The sequence below is a fragment of the Piliocolobus tephrosceles genome, chromosome 20 (assembly GCF_002776525.5).
Source record: "Piliocolobus tephrosceles isolate RC106 chromosome 20, ASM277652v3, whole genome shotgun sequence".
NCBI classification, from domain to species: domain Eukaryota; kingdom Metazoa; phylum Chordata; class Mammalia; order Primates; family Cercopithecidae; genus Piliocolobus; species Piliocolobus tephrosceles.
The window spans coordinates 46,911,508-46,935,301 of NC_045453.1; the positions used below are offsets into that span (position 1 = coordinate 46,911,508).

General features: G+C 36.8%; 1 protein-coding gene across 6 annotated transcripts in view; it reads right to left on the reverse strand.

The window, feature by feature from the left end:
- MACROD2 (mono-ADP ribosylhydrolase 2) overlaps positions 1-23,794 on the reverse strand; it is a 2,106,139-nt gene that overhangs the window by 837,626 nt on the left and 1,244,719 nt on the right. For all 6 annotated transcript variants that reach the window (XM_023217826.3, XM_023217825.3, XM_023217824.3 and 3 more), the window contains one exon: positions 252-373. In XM_023217826.3, coding sequence (XP_023073594.1) covers positions 252-373 — 122 coding nt within the window. The remainder of the gene's footprint in view (positions 1-251; positions 374-23,794) is intronic.

Sequence of the window (23,794 nt, forward strand, 5' to 3'; positions counted from 1 at the left end):
AGGAAAAAGTAGATGAGATAAATCCATTTCTGGGGTTTTATAGTTTTAAATTCTGAAACATCATGAAAAATTTAGTAAATATTTATAGCACACCAAAGAGGAGAGTCATGATTACCCAATTGGCTACTAAGATCCTTAAACTTAGTTCTCAAAAGTTTAGAAATGGTTTCCTACCTCTTTTTGGACAAGACAGATTTCTAAAGCATAAAGGCTGAAAAAGAGTGAGAAATAAAAACCATAAAATTACTTACAACTGATCGGATGTTATTTTCTTTCACCAGCTTCAGAGATGATTTATAGCAATTTGCAAGGTCTTCCTTGTGAGAACCATTAATATGGCCTCTGGCTATTGGCCCTACAGTATGGATGACATCTGTAAATACAAAAGGAAGGAAAAAGAGGATAAGCAAGGTATTTTTCACTTTTTACATAAATAATACTTTGTTTATTTTAGGTATTTGCGTTAGACCCTGGAGACAAGCAAGCTAAGCAATACATTGGCGATGCAAATATTTCTCTGGTAGAATATCTTAGGCAGCACAACCTCCTTAAGTAGGCAATTTCCCAGGAAGATGATAATTGTGAAAAGGAATCCCCAACCAGTGAATTGTTTCATAGTTTTTGGTCAGATTCAAGTGACACAGATTATAGTATAAGATGTACATAATTGGTTCCCTGGAAAAAGACAAATCCTTGGTGGGAAATAAACTGAGGAATAATTGCCTGCAAAAGGAACATCTAGATTGACATGGGAAGGAAGAGCCAGTGCTAGCCTAGCTTACTTGTAAGGCAATTTTCAGGCATTGTACGCAATAAAGAAAAGCAAGTTTCTGAAAGAAAAAAGAAAGACAAGAGAATTTTTAATAATCAGTAATAACCTTAAGAAGAATAACCGCAAAATCTTCCTGTCAATTTAGAAAGTGTAACCTACCAGTCATCACCTACATAAGGTACGCTAATAGTTCATACCTATTTTAATAGGTTAATAGTTAATTATCTATTTTATTGTATTATTAAAACATTCAAACATGTTAATGCAATCTATACTTTTCAACTCCTATTTATGTTGAAAAACACAAAATTTGATATTTTTATATATATACAACAAGCCATTGTGCTATTCTTTTAATCTCTATGCACATATAAACTTTTAACTTTAGGAACGTAGTGAAAGAGGACTGTCCTCATTTTAAGAAACAGTAGAAGAAAAACCCCACATTTTAATCAAATTTACTTGAAAATGCCTTGTAACTCTTGCTTGCCAGTCTTATCGGTGAATTGAATTATTAGTCCATTTCATTGATGTAAATCATAACAACTAATCAACTTTGATCACAAAGACAAATTCAATCTAATGTGATTGGAATATTATAATGAAATTATTTGTGTTGACAAATCAGTACCACTCAATTCCAACAAGAATGACAGAAGAGTAAGAGTATTCAAAAATAAGAATATGGTATAGTTAAAAAATGCATATGGCATTTGAATAGCAGCAAATAAGTCACTATAAGAAAAATCTCACCCAGCACGGTGGACCATGCCTGTAATCCAAGCACTTTGGGAGGCTGAGGTCGGCGGATCACGAGGTCAGGAGATCGAGACCATTCTGGCCAACATAATAAAATCCCGTCTCTACTAAAAACACAAAAATTAGCCGGGCATGGTGGTGCGTGCCTGTAATCCCAACTACTTGGGAGACTGAGGCAGGAGAATCACTTGAACCAGGGAGTCTGAGGTTGCAGTGAGCAGAGATCGCACCACTGCACTCCAGCCTGGCGATAGAGTGAAACTCTGTCTCAAAAAAAGAAAGAGAAAAAAGAAAAGAAAAATCTCTGTTGGTTGCCTACTAAATGTTGATACTACTATTTGATGTTTGAGAAAAGACCTAAAGCACTGGTTTCCATGATTAATTCTGAAACAGTATTTAAACCCTTGTCAGCCGATATTAAAGAGGGGCTCATGTGATCAAAGGAAGCATACAAAACTTCACTAATAAACTCAAGCAGATGTTGTTTCACAGGTAAACTTACTTTTAAAGTGAGAACCACTACAATATAGAAGTGAAGGATAAAGGGGCTTGAGGTGTACTCAGGAAAAAAAAATAGCACACAGTGATATCATTTTTTTGTAACAAAACTAACAAGAGTTGCATAAATTCAAGCAATACAAGTCCTGTACCATAGTAAATATTTATATGAATACTGTACTTTAGTTTCTTTAGTGAATGTTAGAATCCATAAAGGAAGGAGATTGTGCTTAGCCTTACTTTATTTCCCGCCTTGTGGCTACTTGTTATTTATGCCCAACTATGATATTCTAAGTTTCTAATGGATACAAATGGCAGAAAAATGGAACTAGAATAACACACAATTCTATAAAGCAGCATTTCCCCAAATGGGTTCGGTATGATATGGGTTTAAAGGTCAATTAAATTTGAAAAAAAAAAAAAAAGGTGAAATTATATCACACCAGTTACCTTACTGCAAGACTTCAGTGGGTATTTAAAATGCCATAAGTAGTTGCGCATCTCCAGGAGGAAAATACAAAATGCTCTGTTTCCTAAATCCAGTTGACGATTGAAACCCGTACTTTGAAGAACACCTCATAGGACTAGATTTCCACAATTTCACCTTTGGGAAATGTTGTTCCAGGGCCATTTTGGCACTCTTGTTCCCACTGTTGAAGGCAAAGTCTATGCTTTTTACCCCCTTCCCCACTGCTTCTAAACATCAAACACTTAATATACGAAAGGACAACGGGACATGACCATGGTTCTCTTATTTTGTGGATGGAGAAGATCAAGAATAAATGCCTCTTATCTGGAGTCATAAAATACATTGAGCAAGTAAAGAGGAGGCTTAGCGATATTAACGGGGACGGGGTGGGAGGATGGGAAAGAGGGAGGGAGGAGGGAGGGGAGGGTTAAGGGAGAAACAGAGAAAGAGAAAGAGAGAAAAGCCCATAAGCATAGGAAATAGTGACATCATAAACTTTTCCTTTGCTTTCCTTTAGTCATCATCATCTACAAAACTTAAATGAAATTTAGAAAAAATTATTCCTTGCATTTCTTTAGTTCTCCATTTCATTTAAAGGTCTGAGGATAAACAGGCAATAAATGAGCCTCCTCAGCATTAAAATATTGATCTTTGTATTTATGCTCTATATTAAGTTTACAGCATCCAAGATCAAGTGTTATTATCGACCAACATGATGACCTCTCAGATCCACAAAGCGGGAGGTGAATCAATATGAGGCTGGACAGGAAATCTCCTTCATTATTGTAATTGTCCGTAGTACTTATGAGTAACTACTCCACACTGAGTTTCTCATTTTCTGTTAGAAAATTCAGTCAGGAGGCCTGTCTTTGAATTCCTGCTCCAGCCCCTTAGTCATCATGTCTTAGATAAACCCATCATTTCAGTGGTCCTTGCCTTTTTCCTTATCTGTAAAATAAATCTCCTGTTTAGATTATCTCTGTTGTCTCTTCTGTGTTGTGTAGCATTATTAATAACTAACCGTATAATAGAGATGGATGGAAAATAGAATGATATCTGGGCAGTTAAAAGTGATCTTAGACATGGTTAAGCAGCTCACTGACTCTAAGAATTCTTTTTAATATCAAAATATCATGACTAATTATTCACAATAATAGTTTCAAAATCCATTGAGAACATGTTAGAGCCAAAGAGCTATTATAATTTTAATGATGCTTTGTATTGATTTATGTTTTATTAAACACAGTAGCATCTTCATAGTGGAAATATATACGTAATACACATGGATGCAAAGTCTATGGACAATGCTTTATCTTGCACATGAGTTTTGAATCCCTTGGTATAAATAAGATAATGTAAACAGAAGTATTAAATTCAAAGTCTGATACATAGGAAGGCTCAAGAAATGGTAAATGTCATCATCAACAGCAGCACATACAAGGAATCCTCAGCACACAGGCAGGAATGACAGAAAGTTATCATCTCTTTACTCAGGTGGAAAGAACACCAATTCTAAGATCTGACTACAGGTTATAAGTCCCAGATCTGTCACTAATCAGCTAAGTGACCTTGTGCAAGTCACTCTCCTCTTTGGCCTTCAGTATTCAAAGTCAAAAAAAGGAATAAATCAGAATAGCATTTTTTTTTTCAGCTCTCCAGTGCATTTCCTTCTGTACATGTCTAACAGGAACTGAGCTAAAGATTCTGAGAAGTCTAATTTATTTTTGTCCAGATAAATGAGCATCAATCATGGTTCACGTTTCTCAAACACGATTATACAGTGAAGTGCAAATTGGCACTATCCCCAGAGAAAATGATTTAATCATATCTAACAAAATTACAAACGTAGACTTCTTTTGATCTAGCAGTTCTATTCCTAGGAATGTATCCGAAAGATAATATACTTGTCCATATGCAGAATAGTATTTACACAGGCCATTCCCTGAAACATTATATATAATAAAGCAAGATGGGAAACATCTAAATGTCCAACAATAGGGGATAGACTAAACGATGTTAGTGAAACGATGGTTCATTTATACTATGAAATACTACCCTTCTGTAAAACAGACAAAGAAGGCCTTCATGTGTGCATAAGGAAAGATACCCAAGATACATTACAATGTAAAGATAAAATTCAGAAAAGCACACTACCATTAGTGTTACAAAAAACTCCTCTACCAATGTAGGGAAGAATACAGGTTTGTTTTAGTTACATGCATAAAACATCTCTGGAAGGATAAACTAGCAGTTAATAGCAATAGTTACCTACTAGGGGAGTGACAGAAACTAGAAAGATGGGGGCGAATATGGGGAGGAAACTTTTCACTGCTTTTATTTGTTGATATTCAAGTTATGTGGATATATTAGCTATTCAAAAATTAAACAACACATTTAAACAAAGAGTATATGATTTATTAATCCATATTCCTGAATCCCATTTACTCTATCCCTATAACATTAAAGATCATTAATGTGCTTTCCAAAGATGAGCTTATATCATTACACATATAAAAATACTCTTAAAGAAAAAGACAGATATAATTTCAAGGAATTTAACAGAATGACTCCCCTAGGTATATCTTTCTTTTATTTTCCTACCCTCAATAATTTCTTTATATTAAAAAATTATTTTCAGATAAACATAGGGTTTAAATGATGAACAAGAGGACATTTTTTTCCTACATGGCTAGCATCTGTTATTAAAGTTTTACTATAATTTTAATATGTAAACTGAGTGTGACATCCCTTAAAGTGGTAACACAGGATAGCAGCCTCTCTCTCTCTCTCTCTCTCTCTCTCACTATATTATATTATATTATATAAAAAAAAAATATATATATATATATATATATATTTTTTTTTTTTAAGACAAAGTCTCGCTCTGTTGCCCAGGCTGTAATGCAGTGGTGCAATCTCGGCTCACTGCAACCTCTGCCTTCTGGATTCAAGCAATTCTCCTGCCTCAGCCTCTCGAGTAGCTGGGATTACAGGTATGTACCACCATGCCAAGCTAATATTTGTATTTTTAGTAGAGATGGGGTTTTACCATGCTGGCCAGGCTGGTCTCGAACTGCTGACCTCAAGTGATCCATCCACCTTGGCCTCCCAAAGTGTTGGAATTACAGGCGTGAGTCGCCACGCCTGGCCAGAGCATACTTCTTATGCTCCTCCTTTGGTTATCTCAACAACCAAAGAATTTTGAACAATTGTCAAGAATGTTTAGAGATTAAAAAAAGACTGTGTAAAAATTTAATCTATGCCTACTTTCCAAGGAATCCAGAGAGACAGAATAATGTGCCCAAAGTCAGAGATCAATGTGGGGAGATAATGACAGCATCACAATGACAACATCACAGTCAGTGACAATATGATTATGAGTAACTTCCTCTCAAGGTGACTGCTTATTGAAAGAAACGAATGGCATACATTTGTATATATACATTTTGGCATGTTTATCATGAATCTCATTACTTTAGCCTCATGCTTGTATACATGCAAATTCTGGTTAGTTTTGTGGTTAGATTTGTTGCAATATGCAACATATTACCACAAAATGTGGTGGTTTAACACAGCAACCAGCATACTATTATTTCTTTTGGCTTCTGTGGGTCAGACCTTCTGCAATGACTTGGCTAGGGGGTTTGGTTTGGGGTCTCTCATTTGGTTGTAGTCAACTGGTGGCTGGCACTAGAGCAGTGGAGGACTGCAGGAGCCAAAGTCTGGACAGGCATCTTTCTCTCTTCATGTGGTCTCAAGGACTCTCCATGTGGGCTAGTTTGGGTTTCCTCACTGCACAGCAGCCTCAGAGCAGTTGGATAACTTAAACAACAACTCAGGGCTCTAAGAGCAAGTATACCAGCAGGTGGACGCCATGTTGCCTTTTATAATGCAGCCTTGGGAGTCACACAGCATCACTACCACGATATTCTATTGGTTGCCACTGTCAGAAAGATCTCACATTTTTTCAGGTGGAGGGACCTAGACCTCACCTCTTGACGGGAAGAGCAATAAAAAAATTTTGGACATATCTTAAAACAGCTACAATGCAGGACGCCCCAGACAGTTGGCACTTTATTTTGGTGAGTGCCATCTACAAAGTCAGGTGGCAGATAAATAAGAAATCAGAGAAAAGGCTGAGATGATTAAAACTATTACCAGTATGGAGCTCTCAGACCTATTATCTCAATCAGTCAACTGCTAATTTAATAAAAATCTGAGGTAGCCAAAGATTGAAATATGAGATTAGTATTAATTGTAAACACAATCTAGTTTGGGAATAATGAATGCAATTGTTGCCCCTAGATAGAAATGACTGGCACAGTGCTGGTTTAGTTCTTTTGTTTTATAATGTGGCAGAAACCTGTGGACAGAGGAAAGGGCAGGCAAGGCTGTCACAGAATCAGCATCATAACATCCCATGAATGATGAAAGTGATGTTATTTCCCTAAAGTGTCTAGCTCCACATTCAAGAAAGGAAAAGCAGCCTTTGTGCATTGAAGCCCTCTCCTATAGCACTCAGGAAAGCCAAGAAAACAGCAATGCAATTTGTACATTTAATCAACATTTCAAATGCAACCCCTTGAAGGGCTATGGAAAATGAGATGGCAGGCCCTTTTGTGCTTCATCAGACTAAAGTGTGGCAAGACAAATGGAATCTGTTTTTGCTCATCTATTTCTGAAATCAATCAGTCTGTAAATCAGCTTTTTTGTTCTGAAGAGATAACTACCGCACCACCTTGCACTCCCCTACTCCTATTTATCCTAGGAAATTAGTCTGAATTACATAGAAAAGGAGGATAGGATAGAAGGTTTTCTTTGAAGGAGGTGTGGAGGAGAGCCTATTTTCATTTCCAAAAGTGTAAATTGAAAAATATGTGATTGAAATGCCAAATAAATATTGAAAGCAGTAGAATTATTTACAAAGATTCAATCAGACTTATCCTTGGCAAAACAAATGCAGCAAAAACATTCTGTGAAAAAATATTAGCATAATGAATTTTAAAACAAATGAGAGAGTACAGATAGGCTGCTCTCATCATTTTCCATTTGAGAAGCAACTGTGCTACATTCAAACTGTTAATGAACAGTCAGACCAAGTGTAGAATCAATTACACATTGCTTTCATTCACTCCACTCTTGTATTCATAAGCATAATCGGTCCATCTAACAGACTGCATAATAATGCTGTGCCCTGTCAATCATATCAAATTGCATGAATTTTAAGAAGGAAACCAATGCATGGAATTAAATTGATTTTCTTTTTTAGAGATACAACTACAAAACTGAGCACTAAAGGTACTATTTGTAAATCTTATTGGCCAATTTATATGATCAGCACCACCAATCTATGACCTGAAACAGAATACTTGAAGTTCAGTTAACAGAAAATTGAATTACCACCTGATAGCATTACAAAGTAAATGCTGCCTCTTCTTTCCATGTAGGTCAGTGTTTTCATATACACATTTTCAAAGTTTGTTTTTGTTATATTTCAAGAAACAATCAATTGCCCATAAGATGTTCCTTTTCAATCTGCAGAAGATATCCTTCAAAGTGTGCTTCAACACGCCCTGCAGCATTTTTCTAAATTCGGATTATTCTCTCATACATTTCTTCAGCTGCATGAAGGATTTCTGTCTATGTCCAGAAAGACTATAGTCATTCAACTCTTTGCATTGAGTTTGGGATAAACTAGAACTCACGACGTTATTTTTAAATCTAGTTTCCTTTGAGTTTGTGAGTTCACACATTGCCGGTTTTCACCGGTCTTGGTTACAAAAGGCTTTTGGTTTACCTCTCTCACCCTCCTTGATGCTATGGTTCTCTGAATAAGATATCTATGTCTGAGGTTACATACACAGCAACTAAACATTTGCATTTTACGGTTGATAAAGGCATACAGAATGTACTGCCAAAGCTCCAATGCATATTTTCAGCTCAATTGGAGAGTTGGTTCCATTTATACATGAGAATGTGATAATGTTATTATGTTTGGGGCATCATGTGCTGATAATATGTTTTATTCTTCATTGACTTCAAAGCTGTGATGTTTTAAGTCCAAGTTATAAAATACAATTCAATCAATTTCTACCAAAATGCCATCCTCTATATTAAAAAAGAAAGAGGCAAAGCTCATATTTAATTTTTTATCAGCTCTCCCTTTCCTGCCCAAATCTATTTAAGATTGACCTTGTTGATGGGACTGTATACTGTTTCAAATTGGACTCCTACATGTAAGGGCCCATTTTTAATAACACAGATTGAAACTCATGAAAAAGGGATATCCTGTGGTCAGCCATTGATAGTTTTGAGATTCCACAGGGTATTGGGGGCATCTGCATCACAATAGTGTTATTTCCAACAGAGAGGGGTCTCAGAGGAACTGTGGGAAGCTGAATTATCTGTAGAATTCCAACATTTCATGTCACTTTAGAATGAACCCAAAGAGAACATATCCCAGAAGGAAGTGAGTCAAATGTATGGCATTTCTAGTGCTTCAATAGCAGGGGTGAGAGGAGGTGAAGGTCCAAATAGACAATATGACTTTTTCAAGGAAGATGATAATAAGATCTTTGTTCTGGTTCAAGAGATGTGAGCAACTTGCAGCCTTTTCAGAGAGATGCAAAATCAGTATTTTATTAAGTTGCGAGGGGGAAAATCAGCTTTAAAGACTCTATGCTGTGGGTAAAATGAATGAATGTTAGTCCCCACCGCAAGGGTAATTCTACAAACGCAGAATCTAGGCTGGGACTGAAATATGCAGATGGGTCAATGTTGGGACACGCAGCCTGATGCTGAGGTTGCATGTGCTTGTCATCAGCATTCCTTTACCACTCCCGTGCCACCACACGCCTGGACAAGAAAGACTCTCCTGCAATCGTCCACTCAGTCATTAATTCTGTCCTTTATATGATACATATTTTGTGAGAATCCACTATGTCCCAGTGCGTAGGGCAATTGTTCCATGACTTTCACCAAACAGGTCTGTGCTTTTCTGACTCCAGGACTTTCCTCATTTCTGGAGAACCCCCCTATTTTTTTCTCTGAAAACCCTTCTTATGAAATAGTTTCTCATGGAGACTCCTACACTGTGAAAAATTTTGCTTCCTTAAAGATGAGATCCATAAATTCCTCTATATGAACAAAGTTTGAATTCACTTCAACTCTGTTACTCTATAATATCACTTATGATAAACCATCAATATGATTTTGAACATGAACATTTCTGAGAAGTTTCCATCGGTCAGAGCTCTCCAATCATATGGCATCCTGCCTGAGGAGGCAGGGAATGTCCTGTCATTCAAGGTAATCAGATATGACTACATAAGCCCCAAGATTCTTGCTAATTCTGCAATGTCATGATTCTGTGATTTCTGTTTTCCTGTAGTGACTCGATGCTTCCACTGCAGGGAACATGACAAATCTATGTCTGTGTTTCCCACAAAGCCAAGAATTCTATGGGAACAGTTGCTTAATAGATAATTAGTGAATCTGTGGGTGATTAAATAAAAGTTGGCCCTATATAATCAATCTAATCAGAGATGATGTACTGGATTAGAGAAAACAATGAGGTAGAAGGGATAATCTAGACTGGGCAAGCAATGGCATCTAGTTAAACTGGTTCAGCTCATTCAGCATACATTTTATAGAGCTGAAAAGCTGTTTCTTCATAGAAAGACTCACCAAAACCTCATCAAAGATCTCCTAATTACTGCACTATGGAAGATTTAAAAATAAGACTCTAACACTGTCACACTCTTTAACAAAAGGTATGAGATTCTATCCAAAGACTCAAAACAGAAAAAAAAAAAAAAAAAAATATGCGGTGATTACTTTTTGTTTTTGTTTTTTCCAGGAGATGATTAAATAAGTGAATTCTCTAAACCTGTCATTTCCCTCATCTGCATATTGCTCATTTTAGAATAAATCTGCTTTGTTTTAGGGATGGATTTTGGTTCTCAAATCACAAAATGGAACATGACAGACTTTCTAGACATCCTCTGAAGGAATTAATGGGCTCACTATTCACATTTCTTTAAAAAGTGGCATTTAGATATAATGAATCCACCTCTCCATCAAAATAAACCGGATCTGATTTATCTCTGAAATTGATCCACTCCTAGGACAGCTCTGGACTAAACCTAGGCCCTACATCTTCACTCCAGGCCCTACATCTCATTTTCTTAAGGAACAATTGTATTTAGAAAAGAGAAATGAGAAGAGGCTACTTCAAGAATTATATTAACATAACTTCTAGGCAAAAGAATATGTGAAAATTTCTATACTGTGAAGTTACATTATTTTACGAGTTCAACGTATTCAAATTCAACAATATGAACAAAGTGTCGGTGGAATGAGAATGATAAAATATTTAAATAATAAGGGCAATTTATTTAAATGTTTCCTCAGTGAGCGAGTGTTAGAGCAGGAGAAGGAGCAGTTTGGCTTACATTGCTGGGCCCCAATAGATCAGTCAATATCTTCACCTACTTTTTAGAGATAATGGGTTTACTGTGTACTAGAGCTATTTTCAAACTTTCTGGTGACACTTTCAGAACTGCTGCATTATAGCTTCTCACTGTGCAGATCTAATAATTAAATAATATTTACTTTTCCAATGAAAAATGAACATCATAAACTATTTTATCTGGTCCTCAAGTTTGAAGAAACAGTGATGTCTTTCAACTCCACAGGGAAAATCATTTGTATTGAACTTAGCATGAAATGCTATGTCACTAATTTCACTTTTATTTGGGTTAAGGGATTTTTAGGAGTAATTTTAACTAAATGCAATTGTTGTTTTTTGCTCAATCTTCAAAATCTAGAGAAATTGGTTTTTCCTCTTCTGTGTGATAATCGGGGTATTTCTACCCACCATCCTCTTGAGAATGGAAAAGTACTTCTTAAAGAGTTTGCAAAGACTCGAGAAAAAAGTCCAACATGGCTGCTATCAGATACTCTGATTTACATGGAGAAGAGAAGGGTGGGAGCAGCTTTTTAAGCAAGAATTCTATAAGACATCATGGAGTAAAGCCAAGAGATATTCTTTGGAAACATGAATTCCCATGCAAAATCATGACAGTGGTTTTACTTCCTCATGCTTACTCCTTTGCAGAATGAATTGGAGGTTACAAAAGGGAAGAGATCAGCTGACATAAAAGCAGAGTCAAAGGCATGAAAAAGAGAGGCAGACCATTCAAGAATCTTAAAGGTGAACTGGCAAACTGCGATGATGGTTTTAGAGCGGATGGGAAAAGAGAAAACAAAGAGTAAAAATTGATTTCAAGGAACTTGACTCTAAGTGACTTAGTTGGTAACAGAAATAGGGAAATAGAATGGAAATAGAATTGGGGTCTGAGTTACTGCAGTGCTTGTCAGGTCTTCTGAGAGCCTATCCTCAACATAAAAATAAGATGCAGAAAGGGGAGAAGAGTAAGAGAAGTGTTAGTTAAGAGAAAAAGAAAAAAGGACAATAAAAAATAACTATTTTTTTCAGTATCAAGACATTTTCTTTTATAACTTTTCCCTTTCTTTGCCTATTTTGGGCCTGACATAGAATCAGTGAGGGGAAGAGAATGTATCACTGAGCCTTTCAAACATGATTCATTACGAGACTAAGATCACAGAGGTCAACATGTGCCTCTGCGAGATTATTTAGTAGAAACCATTAACGTAAAACCACTCAAAGAAAACCAAGAGATCTTTCCACAGTAATTCAGATGCCAAGAATGAAATGTTGGCATGCAGGCTTTGAAAATTAAATAATGAGTATCAGGTTTAAAAAGAAAAAAAAATACCTGAAAATAAATAATATCTGGTGACTGGCTCTTTGATAATATACTGTTGTGATGCAGGCCAATTAATACAATTTTTCATTCTTTATTTAGAAATCGTGTTGTGGTTGAGATGATATGATAAAACGGCTCAAGAGGCACTATAATGAAAGAAATTAGTGGCATTAAAAATGGGAAGATTTGGTATGAGTAGGAAAGTATGTTACACAGCAGTATCTAACAAAATCAGGAAAAAAAGATCAATAGAATGTGTAATTATTATCAGACACCATGATATCAGGAGAGAGCAAGAAAAACAAGTCTCCATAACCCAACAGCACACTCCACTCGCTAACTGTGTGAACTAGAGCAAATTACTTTTCTTCCTCTCTAAAAAATAGAATAATATCTGCTTGTCAAGTTTGTTGTAGGGAATAAATTATGTAATATATGTGAAGGCATCGAGCAGAGTACCTGGCATGTGGGAGGTGGAAGGTGATAAACTCTGACTTGCTCATCACTAGTACTTGTGCTTAGTTGTATTTACCACGTGCATAAATGGGATAGGAATACATTCTTCTCTATTTAATCAGTATTTCATCATTATACTTTCAAAGTTCACGGTTATACATATTAACCAATTATGTCAGAACTGACATGTTACTGGTTTCTTTGCTTCTACTACTTCTTGGACGCCTGGTCTTCTCACTCTTAAACTCATTTTTTGGTGTTGCGGATGTATATTCTTGAGTAATTCTTTCAGTGATGGTCTGTGGCTGGAAATTTCCTAAGCCACTGCATTTCCAAATGTTTTTAATTTGTTCTCATTTCTGAATGCTGTTTTTCTGACATATATGCTTCCAGGTTCAAAATTAATTTTTCTCAAGAAAGATGTAAAATACATAGTGTGTCCAACAGTGACAAGGGCTAAGGAGAAAAATGAAGCAAAGGAAAAGGATAGACTGTGGTGAGAAGCAAATGGGCAGAGAATGTGAGGAGGAGCAGTTTCACGGGCATCTTCTGAGAAAAGCGCTTATTCTCAAAATAAGATGAGTGAGGAAAATAATCTCCATCATTTCTGCCTTTGACTCCTCAGTGTGAAAGTTTATAGTTTCTCGCTGTCACAGTCAGCTTACCATCATGAGGGTCGAAGCCTGAGGACAAAGTGCAATATAGAGTGGGTTTAAAAACATAAAAAGGGAAGAAATTGGAGACTTCCATAACACTATTCATTTCTTTTGTTATGTAAGATACTCAATTTCTAATTTTTAACAATTTTTTTTTCTCTCAGAATGTTGAATATTTTTCTTCATTCACGTCTACTGTGAGAAAAAGAAAGTTTGATTTTTATACCTCCATAGGTAAGCTGTTTTTTATTTTTATTTTTTCTCCTTTCCAGAAGTTTTATGAACTTCGTATTTATCCTTGAAATTCTTTTCTTTCTCAGTTTTTAAATTTTAAAATTTTTATTTTTGTGGGTACATAGTAGGTGTATATATTTCTGGGGTACATAAAATATTTTGATACAGGCATGCAATATGTAATAACCACATCATGAAGAATGAGGTATCCATCCCCTCAAGCATTTATCCTTTGTATTATAAACAATCCAATTATACTTTTTAGTTATATTAAAATATACAATTAAATTATTATTGACTATAGTTCCTCCATACTATTATCAAATAGTAGGTCTTATTCATTCTTTCTAACTATTTTTTATCCTTGGGATTTTGAACTTTCACCATGCCTAATTCAGGACAGGATATTTTCTCCTCCTAGTTATAAAATTATTACTACTCTTTCATTTTCTCCATTCTTTCTAGAACTCTTAATAGGTGAGCTCATACATCTAGGAGTAAATCTCATTTCCTTTGATTTTCTCTCAAATATTTTATCTGCTGTACGTTCTAGAGTAGTTCCTTGACTTATTCTTCTGGTACAGAAAGTCTTCAACTGTTTCCTTTCCATCATGCGTTCTTTCACTTTGAAACTTTTGTTCTTGCTTTTATTTCCAAGAATTTTTATTCTCTGGTTGTTCTTTCTCTTCTTCTTATTGGAACATCTTTTTTTTTTTTTTTTTTTTTGAGACGGAGTCTCTCCCTGTCCCCCAGGCTAGAGTGCAGTGGCAAGATCTCAGCTCACTGCAAGCTCCGCCTCCCAGGTTCACGCTAGTCTCCTGCCTCAGCCTCCTGAGTAGCTGGGACTACAGGCGCCCGCCACCACGCCCGGTTAATTAATTTATTTATTTTGTAACTTCTACTTATGTCATATATAATTATTTTTTCTACCAACCTTTTTACTGGATATAAATCTGTTTGTTGTCTAGGTCAAGACTTGGTAATAACAAGCCCTTAGTGGATTTTAATTCACTTAACATATGCCTTCACACTTTTTCTGATAACTTATATAAATATCTAATTTCATACAAATTTGATGTATTTTCATCAGGGTTCTGTTTGTAATGCAAATAATCAATTTCTTGGGAGAGTACCTCAAATAAGAAAAGAACGTTAGTGATGTAATTGCTCACCGAATTATGCAAATAGATATTTTAACAAGGAATGTATTCCTCACCTAACAAACAGCTGAATTGTAGAAATTGCTAAGATCTTCATAGTTTTTTTAATGTTAAAAGGTAGGATTTTATTTTCCTGACATGATAAAAAAGCATATGCTTCCTGGTTGAAAGCGCGCACACACACACACACACACACACACACACACACACACACACAAATACAGGGAAAAAAGGAGAAAAAAAATATATTCAATATTTTCATGACTTTGAACTAGCTATTTCATAGTGCTTCGTTTAGAACTGATGACAGCATTGTTTTAAGACAGATTTATTTTATACCTCATCTTTTATAAATATTACACACTTTGAATAAACATGGATTTACACATTTCCAGTTGTTTTTAGATACCTAATTATTATGCATTAATTACAAGTACTATTTAAACTGCTTGGACAAAAAGGGATATTTATTTTTACCCTAAACATTAGATTTATATGCCTTGTTACAAACTTAGCTGCCCAGAGATATTTTAAAGCAGAAGCACATTAGGCAGCTGAGTTACTTTCCAAAGCATCCTTGCTGAGCAGTGTTTTGAAGCCACAGCACATGATATCAATAGCATATTTTGATAGAATTTTAACAGTTTTACTGCTTGTCTCCTCCTGAAGGAGCAATAGTCAGGATAGTGTCAATAGTTCTCTCTAATACAATAAGTGAATGGCAAGAGTGTGTTTGACACTGCTATACAATAAAAATGCTAAACAATCAAATTAACCATTCTAAAGGAATGGCCATACACAATTTTATTGGTAGGACAATATGAAAGTTTTCACAAGATTAAATCAAATATGTTTTGTTATTTCTTGCATTTTAATGTTCTTTTTAAAGAATTTGCTTATCTGTTTTTTGTTTGTTTGTTTGTTTGTTTATTTGTTTTTAAGAGATAGAGTCTTGCTATGATGACCAGACTGGTCTTGAAGTTCTGGTCTCAAGTGATCCTCCCATCTCTGCCTCCCAAAGTGCTGGGATTACAGGCTTGCAACGTATAGAATATCATGAAGACAACTTTGGTCCTTTTCAAAATGTATCCTCTGGGCCTGAGAATCTAGCCATGGACTTAGAGTCTATGGAATATTCTCGGAGTCCTCATCTAGTTCTTAGGTTCTGAAAAGCCTGTGAAGTGCCAAACCCCGGCAGTTGCTAGCAGCATATGGTGGCATTCTTCTAAATGGGTCAAGTCACCATGATCCTGGACACAGCCAGAGAAAAATAAAGTCACATTGGATTCTGCCTTGGGAGCTTTGTCACATAGGTATTTTGTGTGTACTTCTTCGGATAGGAAAAATAGCTGGAGAAAGCACAGAAGCCAGAGTGAAATAAAAGTTATTTTTCTTTTTCCTACTGTTAGAAAAGAAGGGGGTGGGAGCCATGGCTCACACCTGTAATCCCAGAACTTTGGGAGGACAAGGTAGCAGGATCAGTTGAGGCCAGGAATTTAAAACCAATCTGAATTCTTTTACGGAGACCATGTCTCCACAAACAAACAAATAAACAAACAAACAAACAAAAATTAGAGAAAGAATACAGAAAATTGCCCTTGCAATTATCTTGTGATAGAAAGAGCACTGTCCTTCCTAGGACATAGCTGGCTGTGTTTGCCGCTTCTGATAAATGTGGCTTTTTGACATCCTTCCAGAGAAAGCCTATGGGCTTTCTCTGTGAGACGGCCCCTCTCACAAACCATTTACTCTTCCAGATATCGTCCTCATTTTTCCTATGACCTGCTCTTGCCAACTTGGATGAATGACTTCACTCAAGGAGTAAGGGTGAGAGCCAGATGCTCCCACACTGTACTTAGTAACTTACCCCAGTTCTTCCCATCCCAAAACATTGGCCTTGCTTCACCTTTATGGACCCAACTTACTCCATGTTTCCCTGCACCCAGCATAAACTGAATCTCTGTCACCGTTCTTGACTGCAAAAGACCTACGAAAACAATTCTTTGGGGAGAAGACCTCCCTCTAGATTTTGCTCAGGGGCCTCCTTAACTAACATAGGAAAAAAAAAATGGTCCCTCCTTCTAAAGGAGTTCATTAACACATGTGGAATGAGGCTGATTATTTATACTGAGTAATTTAAGTCCAAAGAAGAAAATATAACAGATCCCTTTAACAAGTAGAATGCCTGATACACTAGGGATAGCAACTTCAAGACTTCAAGTAAGGAGGTAGGTTTGTTCTCCTTGAACCTCCCTGCACCAGAATAATCAGGTCTCCTTCTTTCTAGGGCCCACTCTCCTATTCCAACAACCAGTCATTAAGTAAATTCTGGCTAAGTGAATGTTGGCTAATTCCATGGTAGCAATGTAGCATGGGCTATGCTTAACTTGCTTTTGGCTACAGCCATACCCTTGTTTGTTGTGTGTTCTCACTTAATCCTAAACTGTGGCGTCATCCCCAACCACCTTTTTTTTTGCACCTCCTTAAAAGTCTTGGTCAGTAGTTTTCAAACTTGAGGGTAATCAAAACATTTAAAGGTTCTGGTAAAACAAAATATCGGTTTCTAGGTCATACTCTCAATATTTCTATTTCAGAGGTAGGTCTGGAATGGAGTAGAGGTGGAGAAAAAGGATCTGCATTTTTAACAAGTTCCCAGATGCTGCTGATGCTGCTGGCCTAGGGACCACAGGTTGAAAACTACCAGTCTAGACTGGACTCAAAATGTCAAATGTGGAGTTGCACTATATGGCAGTGTACAGTTCTCCTACCAAAATTTTACCCATCACCGATATTTGAGTGTCAGCTTGACACCCAAGACTCTGACCTTGTTTTCGTCCACCAGACTCACACCAACTGCAGCCACAGCTATGATCTTTGGTTCATTATATTGTGTTGATGACCTTGACCCGTGTTGCCTCTTCTGGCTTGCCTTGCCCTGTTGTCGCACACACTAATGACAAGCTATCATTTTAAATCCTTCCATGTAGAAGCAAAACTTGTCCAAAAGTAAAACTTGTCTACTCTCTACTTTAGTTCTCATAAATTATAGCAAAGTGCCAAAAAAAGAGCTCATTTTGCAGTAGGAAGAGCTCATTCTGGATTAAATGTCAACAGAGCATTAATGACATTAATCGAGACGTTACTTGAAATAATTTAAATTATAAAAAGATCAGGGTGTGTGTGTGCACTAATTGTGAGAAGAAAGGAAGTTTAAAGAAAGCATACTTCTAAGATAAGCCAAAAAGTGAACAGGCCAAAATTAAGGAAAAAAGCTAAGCATATAATTTGTCTTTTAATACATTTAAGGACGAATCAAACAAAGGTCTGAGAAATGGTTGTAAAGAAGATACACAAATGGCCAATAAGTATATGAAATAGTGCTCAATATCCTTAGTTCTTCTGGAAATGCAAATCAAAACCACAATGAGATGCCACAATGAGATGCCATTTCACACTCATTAGGATGGCTATCAACAAAAAGGCAGATATTAATCAGTGTTAATATGTGGAAAAATTAAAACCCTCATACATCAGTGATAGGAATGGAAATGCCACTTTGGAGAACAGTTAGTTCCTCAAAATGTTAAAGACAGAGTTACTGTATCACCCAACAATTCCACTGCTAGGATCTACCCAAGAGAACTGACAACACACATCCACACAAAAACTTATACGCAAACATTCATAGCTGTTTTATGAGTCCATTTTCATTGGTATAAAGGAATACCTGAGGCTGGGTAATTTAAAAATAAAAGAGGCTTATTTTGGCTCCCAGTTCTGCAGGCTGTACAGGAAGCACAGCACCAGCATCTGCTTCTGGTGAGGGACTCAGGACGCTTACGATCATGGAGGAAGGCAAAGGGGAGCCAGTATGCCACGTGGTGAGAGATGAGAGACTAAGCAAGAGAGTGAGGAGGAAGTTCCAGCATCTTTTAAACAACCAGCTCTCACGTGGACTCATAGAGTGATAACTCACTCATTACTGTGAGGATGGCACCAAGTCATTTATAAAGTATCCACCCGCATGACCAAAACACCTCCCACCAGGCCACACCTCCAACACTGGGGATTACATTTCAACATGAGATCTGCAGGGGACAAACATCTAAACCGTATCAGCTGCGTTATTTCTAATACCTCCAAATGGAAACAACTCAATGCCCATCAACTGATGAATGAATAATCAGATGTATATCCATCTAATGGAATATTATTTAGCCATAAAAAGGAAAGCAGTACTGATATATGCTACAATACGAGTGAACCATGGAAATCCTATGCTAAGTTAAGGAAAACAGACACAAAAAGCAATATACTATATAATTCCATTTATATAAGATGTCCAGAATACACAAATTCACAGAGGCAGAATGTAGATTAATGGTTGTTAAGAAGTGGGGAAGGGGGAATGAACACTGACTGCTAACGGGTATAGAATTTTTTTTAAGGCAACAAAAATATTCTGGAATTAGTGGTGTTGACAGTTGTACAACTCTGTGAATGTGCCAAAACCACTGAATTGTACGCTTGAAAAAAGCTGTATTCATTTATTCTCGTACTGCTATAAAGAAATACCTGAGGCTGGGTAACTTATAAAGAAAAGTGGTTTAATTGGCTCCTGGTTTCACAGACTGTACAGGCAGCATGGCTTGGAAGGCCTCTGGAAGCTTAGAATCATGGTGGAAGGCTAAGGGGAAGCAAGTACATCTTACATGGCTGGAGCAGGAGAAAAGAGAGAGAGTAGGGAGGTGCTACACACTTTTAAACAACAATCTCATGAGAACTCACTCACTATCACAGGAAAAGCAAGGGAGAAATCTGCCCCCATGATCCAAACAGCTCTCACCAGGCCCTTCCTCCAACACTGGGGATTACAAGTTGATATATGATTTGGGCAGAGATGCAAATCCAAACCATAACAAAAGCTAAACAAAACAAACAAACCAAAAAAAAAAAAAAAGAAAAAAAAAAGAAAACAGAAGAAAAGAAAAAAAAAAGGTGGTGGACATGCCTGTAAATTCAGGAACATGATAGTTAATAGATGGTCGACGGCTGCTTGAACAGATGAAATGGTTAATTATTTGATATTGACTATGTCCAGAATATGCAAAATATGGAAGGCAATACTCCTAAATAAGACCAGGAAAACAGAGTGTGTCACCCCCATGAAATCTGTCCAGGGGTGTTTTTAGCACTATTGGAAAGATTCAGATAAACCTTTTCCACTGGAGTCCCATTGGACAAACTCTCTGTGACTGCCTTTCCTACCAATAACTGGAAAGAACATACAGTAAAGAAAACTATGTGCCATACACAACTGCCTACAAATGTAAAGACTGAGAGCCATTTTTTCACAAAGCTTGCTTGGATATTTCAGTGCGAACTAGTCAATTGACAGCAGTGAAAATGTACATGGAGTTCATAAACAGTGAGAGAGAGATGAACTACACTGATGCTTAGAAAAGACACACGTCCATCAGAAGATCTGAAGCCCTCAGATGTGGTTATGTTAACTGATCACAGGGCTTGCTTTAGGAATAAAATTACAAAGAGTCTCCAAAGAAAGCACAATGGTTTATTTTACAAATAAACTCTATGTAGAACTATTTTGCCATTAGAAAATATTAGGTCAAACATTTACAGGCAAAAGTTACCATCCTCTTAGGAATTGAAGTAGATCCCTTCCTATGTCCTTCCGGAAAGATGTTCAGAGTCTGTATGTTTTGGCCCTAGGTTTGTTTGTCTTCATCAATATGTAAAAGTTGGAGATTTTATGTGTGTTTATACATATGCATGTACTATCAGCCACAAGCACGAACAGGCCAGGAGCAGCTACCTCGGTGATGTGTGTTAAGAAATGCCAGGAAGGTTTTTGCATCCACTAGTGAGGCGAGGACTTTGGATATGTCTCCTTTTGCACCCCTCTTCCAAACCTGGGCATAACCTGTCCTACAGAGAAGATTAGAATTTTAGAGCCACTAGGATTGTACAAAGAGAATAAGATGATCCTTACTGAGTGCTTAACATGTGGCAAGCACTGTTCTAAGTCTAAGGTTATTTTCATCTTTTCCTAACTTTAGCACTCACCAAGACCTAGTGTTTAAAATACTCACAAAAAAGCAAAAAATATCTAGCTCTGGACTAAGATTGAACAGATGGACTTCTCCCTATTCCTTCTGCTAAATACAGCTTAAAACCCTGGACAGTATACATAAAACAAATATAAGAAGACTCTGAAAGGTGGATAGAAGAAGGCAGCCCATAGGATCAACGCGGTGATGAGTTCTCCGGGTTCTCTTTTTGCCTCACAGATTTCAGCCTGGGTCCCAAAGAAGTCAGCATCCCAGAAATGCTAACAAGAGCAGACTAAAAAATATAAGTAAATAAATACATACATAAACAAACAAACAAACACACACCACCACCACAGGAAAGGGGGGACCTAACCAAACAGAAAGATTGAAAACTATCCTATACCAACCAAACAGCACAGACCAACCCAAGGCTTTATCCCTTCCCCTGTCATCAAAGGTCCAGTGGGGAGCCGAGATTTCTACCTGCACCCCAGTGTAACGAGGCACTTCCTGTCCTGAGTGGTATCAGAGGAGGCTGGTTAGGAAGCCAATTTCAGCCCTTGCTGGTGGTTTACAAGCCCCCTCCCTATATAATGTCACAGCAGATCACGTAGGAAGCTGGCACTTTTACTACCACCCAGCAGGCGTCCTCACTACTGGGTCAGTGGAAGCTAACTGGGGAGTAGTACAAGATAATGATGTTTCCCCTCCCAGCCAGGGTGGCACTAGCTGAAGCCCAGCAGGGAACCTGAAATCCCACCTCTTCCCAGCAAAGACAAAACACCCCTGACTCCCTGGAGTGTCAAAGGAAGCTGAGAGAGGAACTGGACCTTCACCCCCATGTGGCAGTAATGAGGCAGAATCCCCTTTCCCTGTAGGTGTGATACAGTTTCAGAGACAGCCTGCTAAGTCAAGATTTTAAAAAGATCCAGAGTCATATAACATACAGGGTATTATAGAAAATCACTCATTATACCAAGAACCAGGAAAATCTCAACTTGAATTAGAAAAGGCAATCAACAGACCCAACCAAGAGATGATCCAGGTGTTAAAACTAAGATTTTAAAGGAATCATCATTTTTAAAAATGCTCCAATAAACAGTTATGTACATGCTTGAAATGAACAAATAGAAAGTCTCAGCAAAGAAGAGAAGATGTAAAGAAGAACCAAATGAAAAATTTAGAACCAAAAACTACAATAACTGAAATAAAAAACTCAGTGGCTGGGCTCAACAGCATAATGGAGAGGGCAGAGGAAAGAATTAGTGAATTTGAAGATAGAACAGTAGAAATTATTTAAAGTGGGAAACAAGGAGAAAATAGAAAATAGAGCAAACAAACATTAAAAAAAAAAAAAAGAATAGAGTTTCAGGGACCTGTGGAACTATTACAAAAGATCTAAAATCATATCATTGAAATATCAGAAGAATAGAAAGAAAGTGGGGCTAAAATAGTATTCAAAGAAATAATAGCTGCAAATTTCCCACATTTGGCCAATGGGCTAACCTATAGATTCAAAAGGTTTAGTGAACTTAACTGGATAAAACAAATAGGAATTCATGCTAAGACAAAATATAAACATCTGAAAATTAAAAACAAACAAAGAAAATCTTGAATGCAGCAAGACAGAAATGAATTGTTATCTATATTGGAGAAAAACCATTTAGATTACAGTGGATTCCTCATCAGAAGTAATGGGGGCAAGAGTGGTCAGGTGCAGTGGTTCACACCTGTAATCCCACCACTTTTAGAGGTTGAGGTGGGCAGATCACAAGGTCAGGAGTTCAAGATCATCCTGGCTAACATGGTGAAACCCCATCTCTACTGAAAATACAAAACTTAGCCGGGCGTGGTGGCACACACCTGTAGTCCCAGCTACTCAGGAGGCTGAGGCAGGAGAGTTGCTTGAACTTGGGAGGCAGAGATTGCAGTAAGCCAAGATCACGCAACCGCACTGCAGCCTGGGTGACAGAGCAAGACTCCATCTCAAAAATAAAATAAAAATAAAATAAAATAAAATAAGTAATGAGGGCCAGAAAAACGTGGCAGAATATTTTTCAAGTGATAAAATAAAAACTTTGTCAAACCCAGAATCCTATATCCAGCAAACTTATCCTTCAGGAATGAAGGGGGAAATAAAGACATTCTCAGACAAAGGAAAACTAAAAGAATTTGTCACCAGCAGACCAGACCTACCCTAAGAATGGCTAAATAAAATTCTTGAAACAGAGAGGGTGTGATAAAGGAATAATTTTGAGGCATCAGGAAACCAGAAAAAAACAGCAGAAAAAGCAAAATTATGGGAGAATGGATAAACTAATTGTGCTTCATACAATGAGATACTACTGACCAATGAAGAATAATGAACATTGATACATGTGACGACATAGAGAACATCAAAGACTTCACATTGAACAAAATAGACACAAAGAGTACAGTGTGTATGGTTCCATTTACGTTAAGAAAAGATAAAACTAATTCATAGTGATAGAAGTCAGAACAGTGCCTTTGAGAGCTAAAGATTCACTGGATTGGGCATGAGGGAAAATAGAACAATAAAAATTACTTAATATAAAATACTTTCTGATGTGATGGAAATATTCTTCACATTGATTGGTGTATGTACATAATCAAAACTCCAGATGGCATATTTAAGATTTTAGCATTTTATTCTGTCAATTTTATCTAAATTCTTAAAACCAGAATGACTATATAATTTTTAAACACAATAAGCAATAGCTCCATGTAAGTTCCAATGTATGATTTTCAAAGTAGAACATAAGTACTGGAAATTTTTGAGTGGTAATTTATTCCTCTATTCAGATTTAGGTTATATTGCAAATTACTTATGGTACAGCAAATTTAGAATCAATATTTGCTTCTTGACTTTTTTTATATTTGGAAATGAACCAATGTATTCAATAA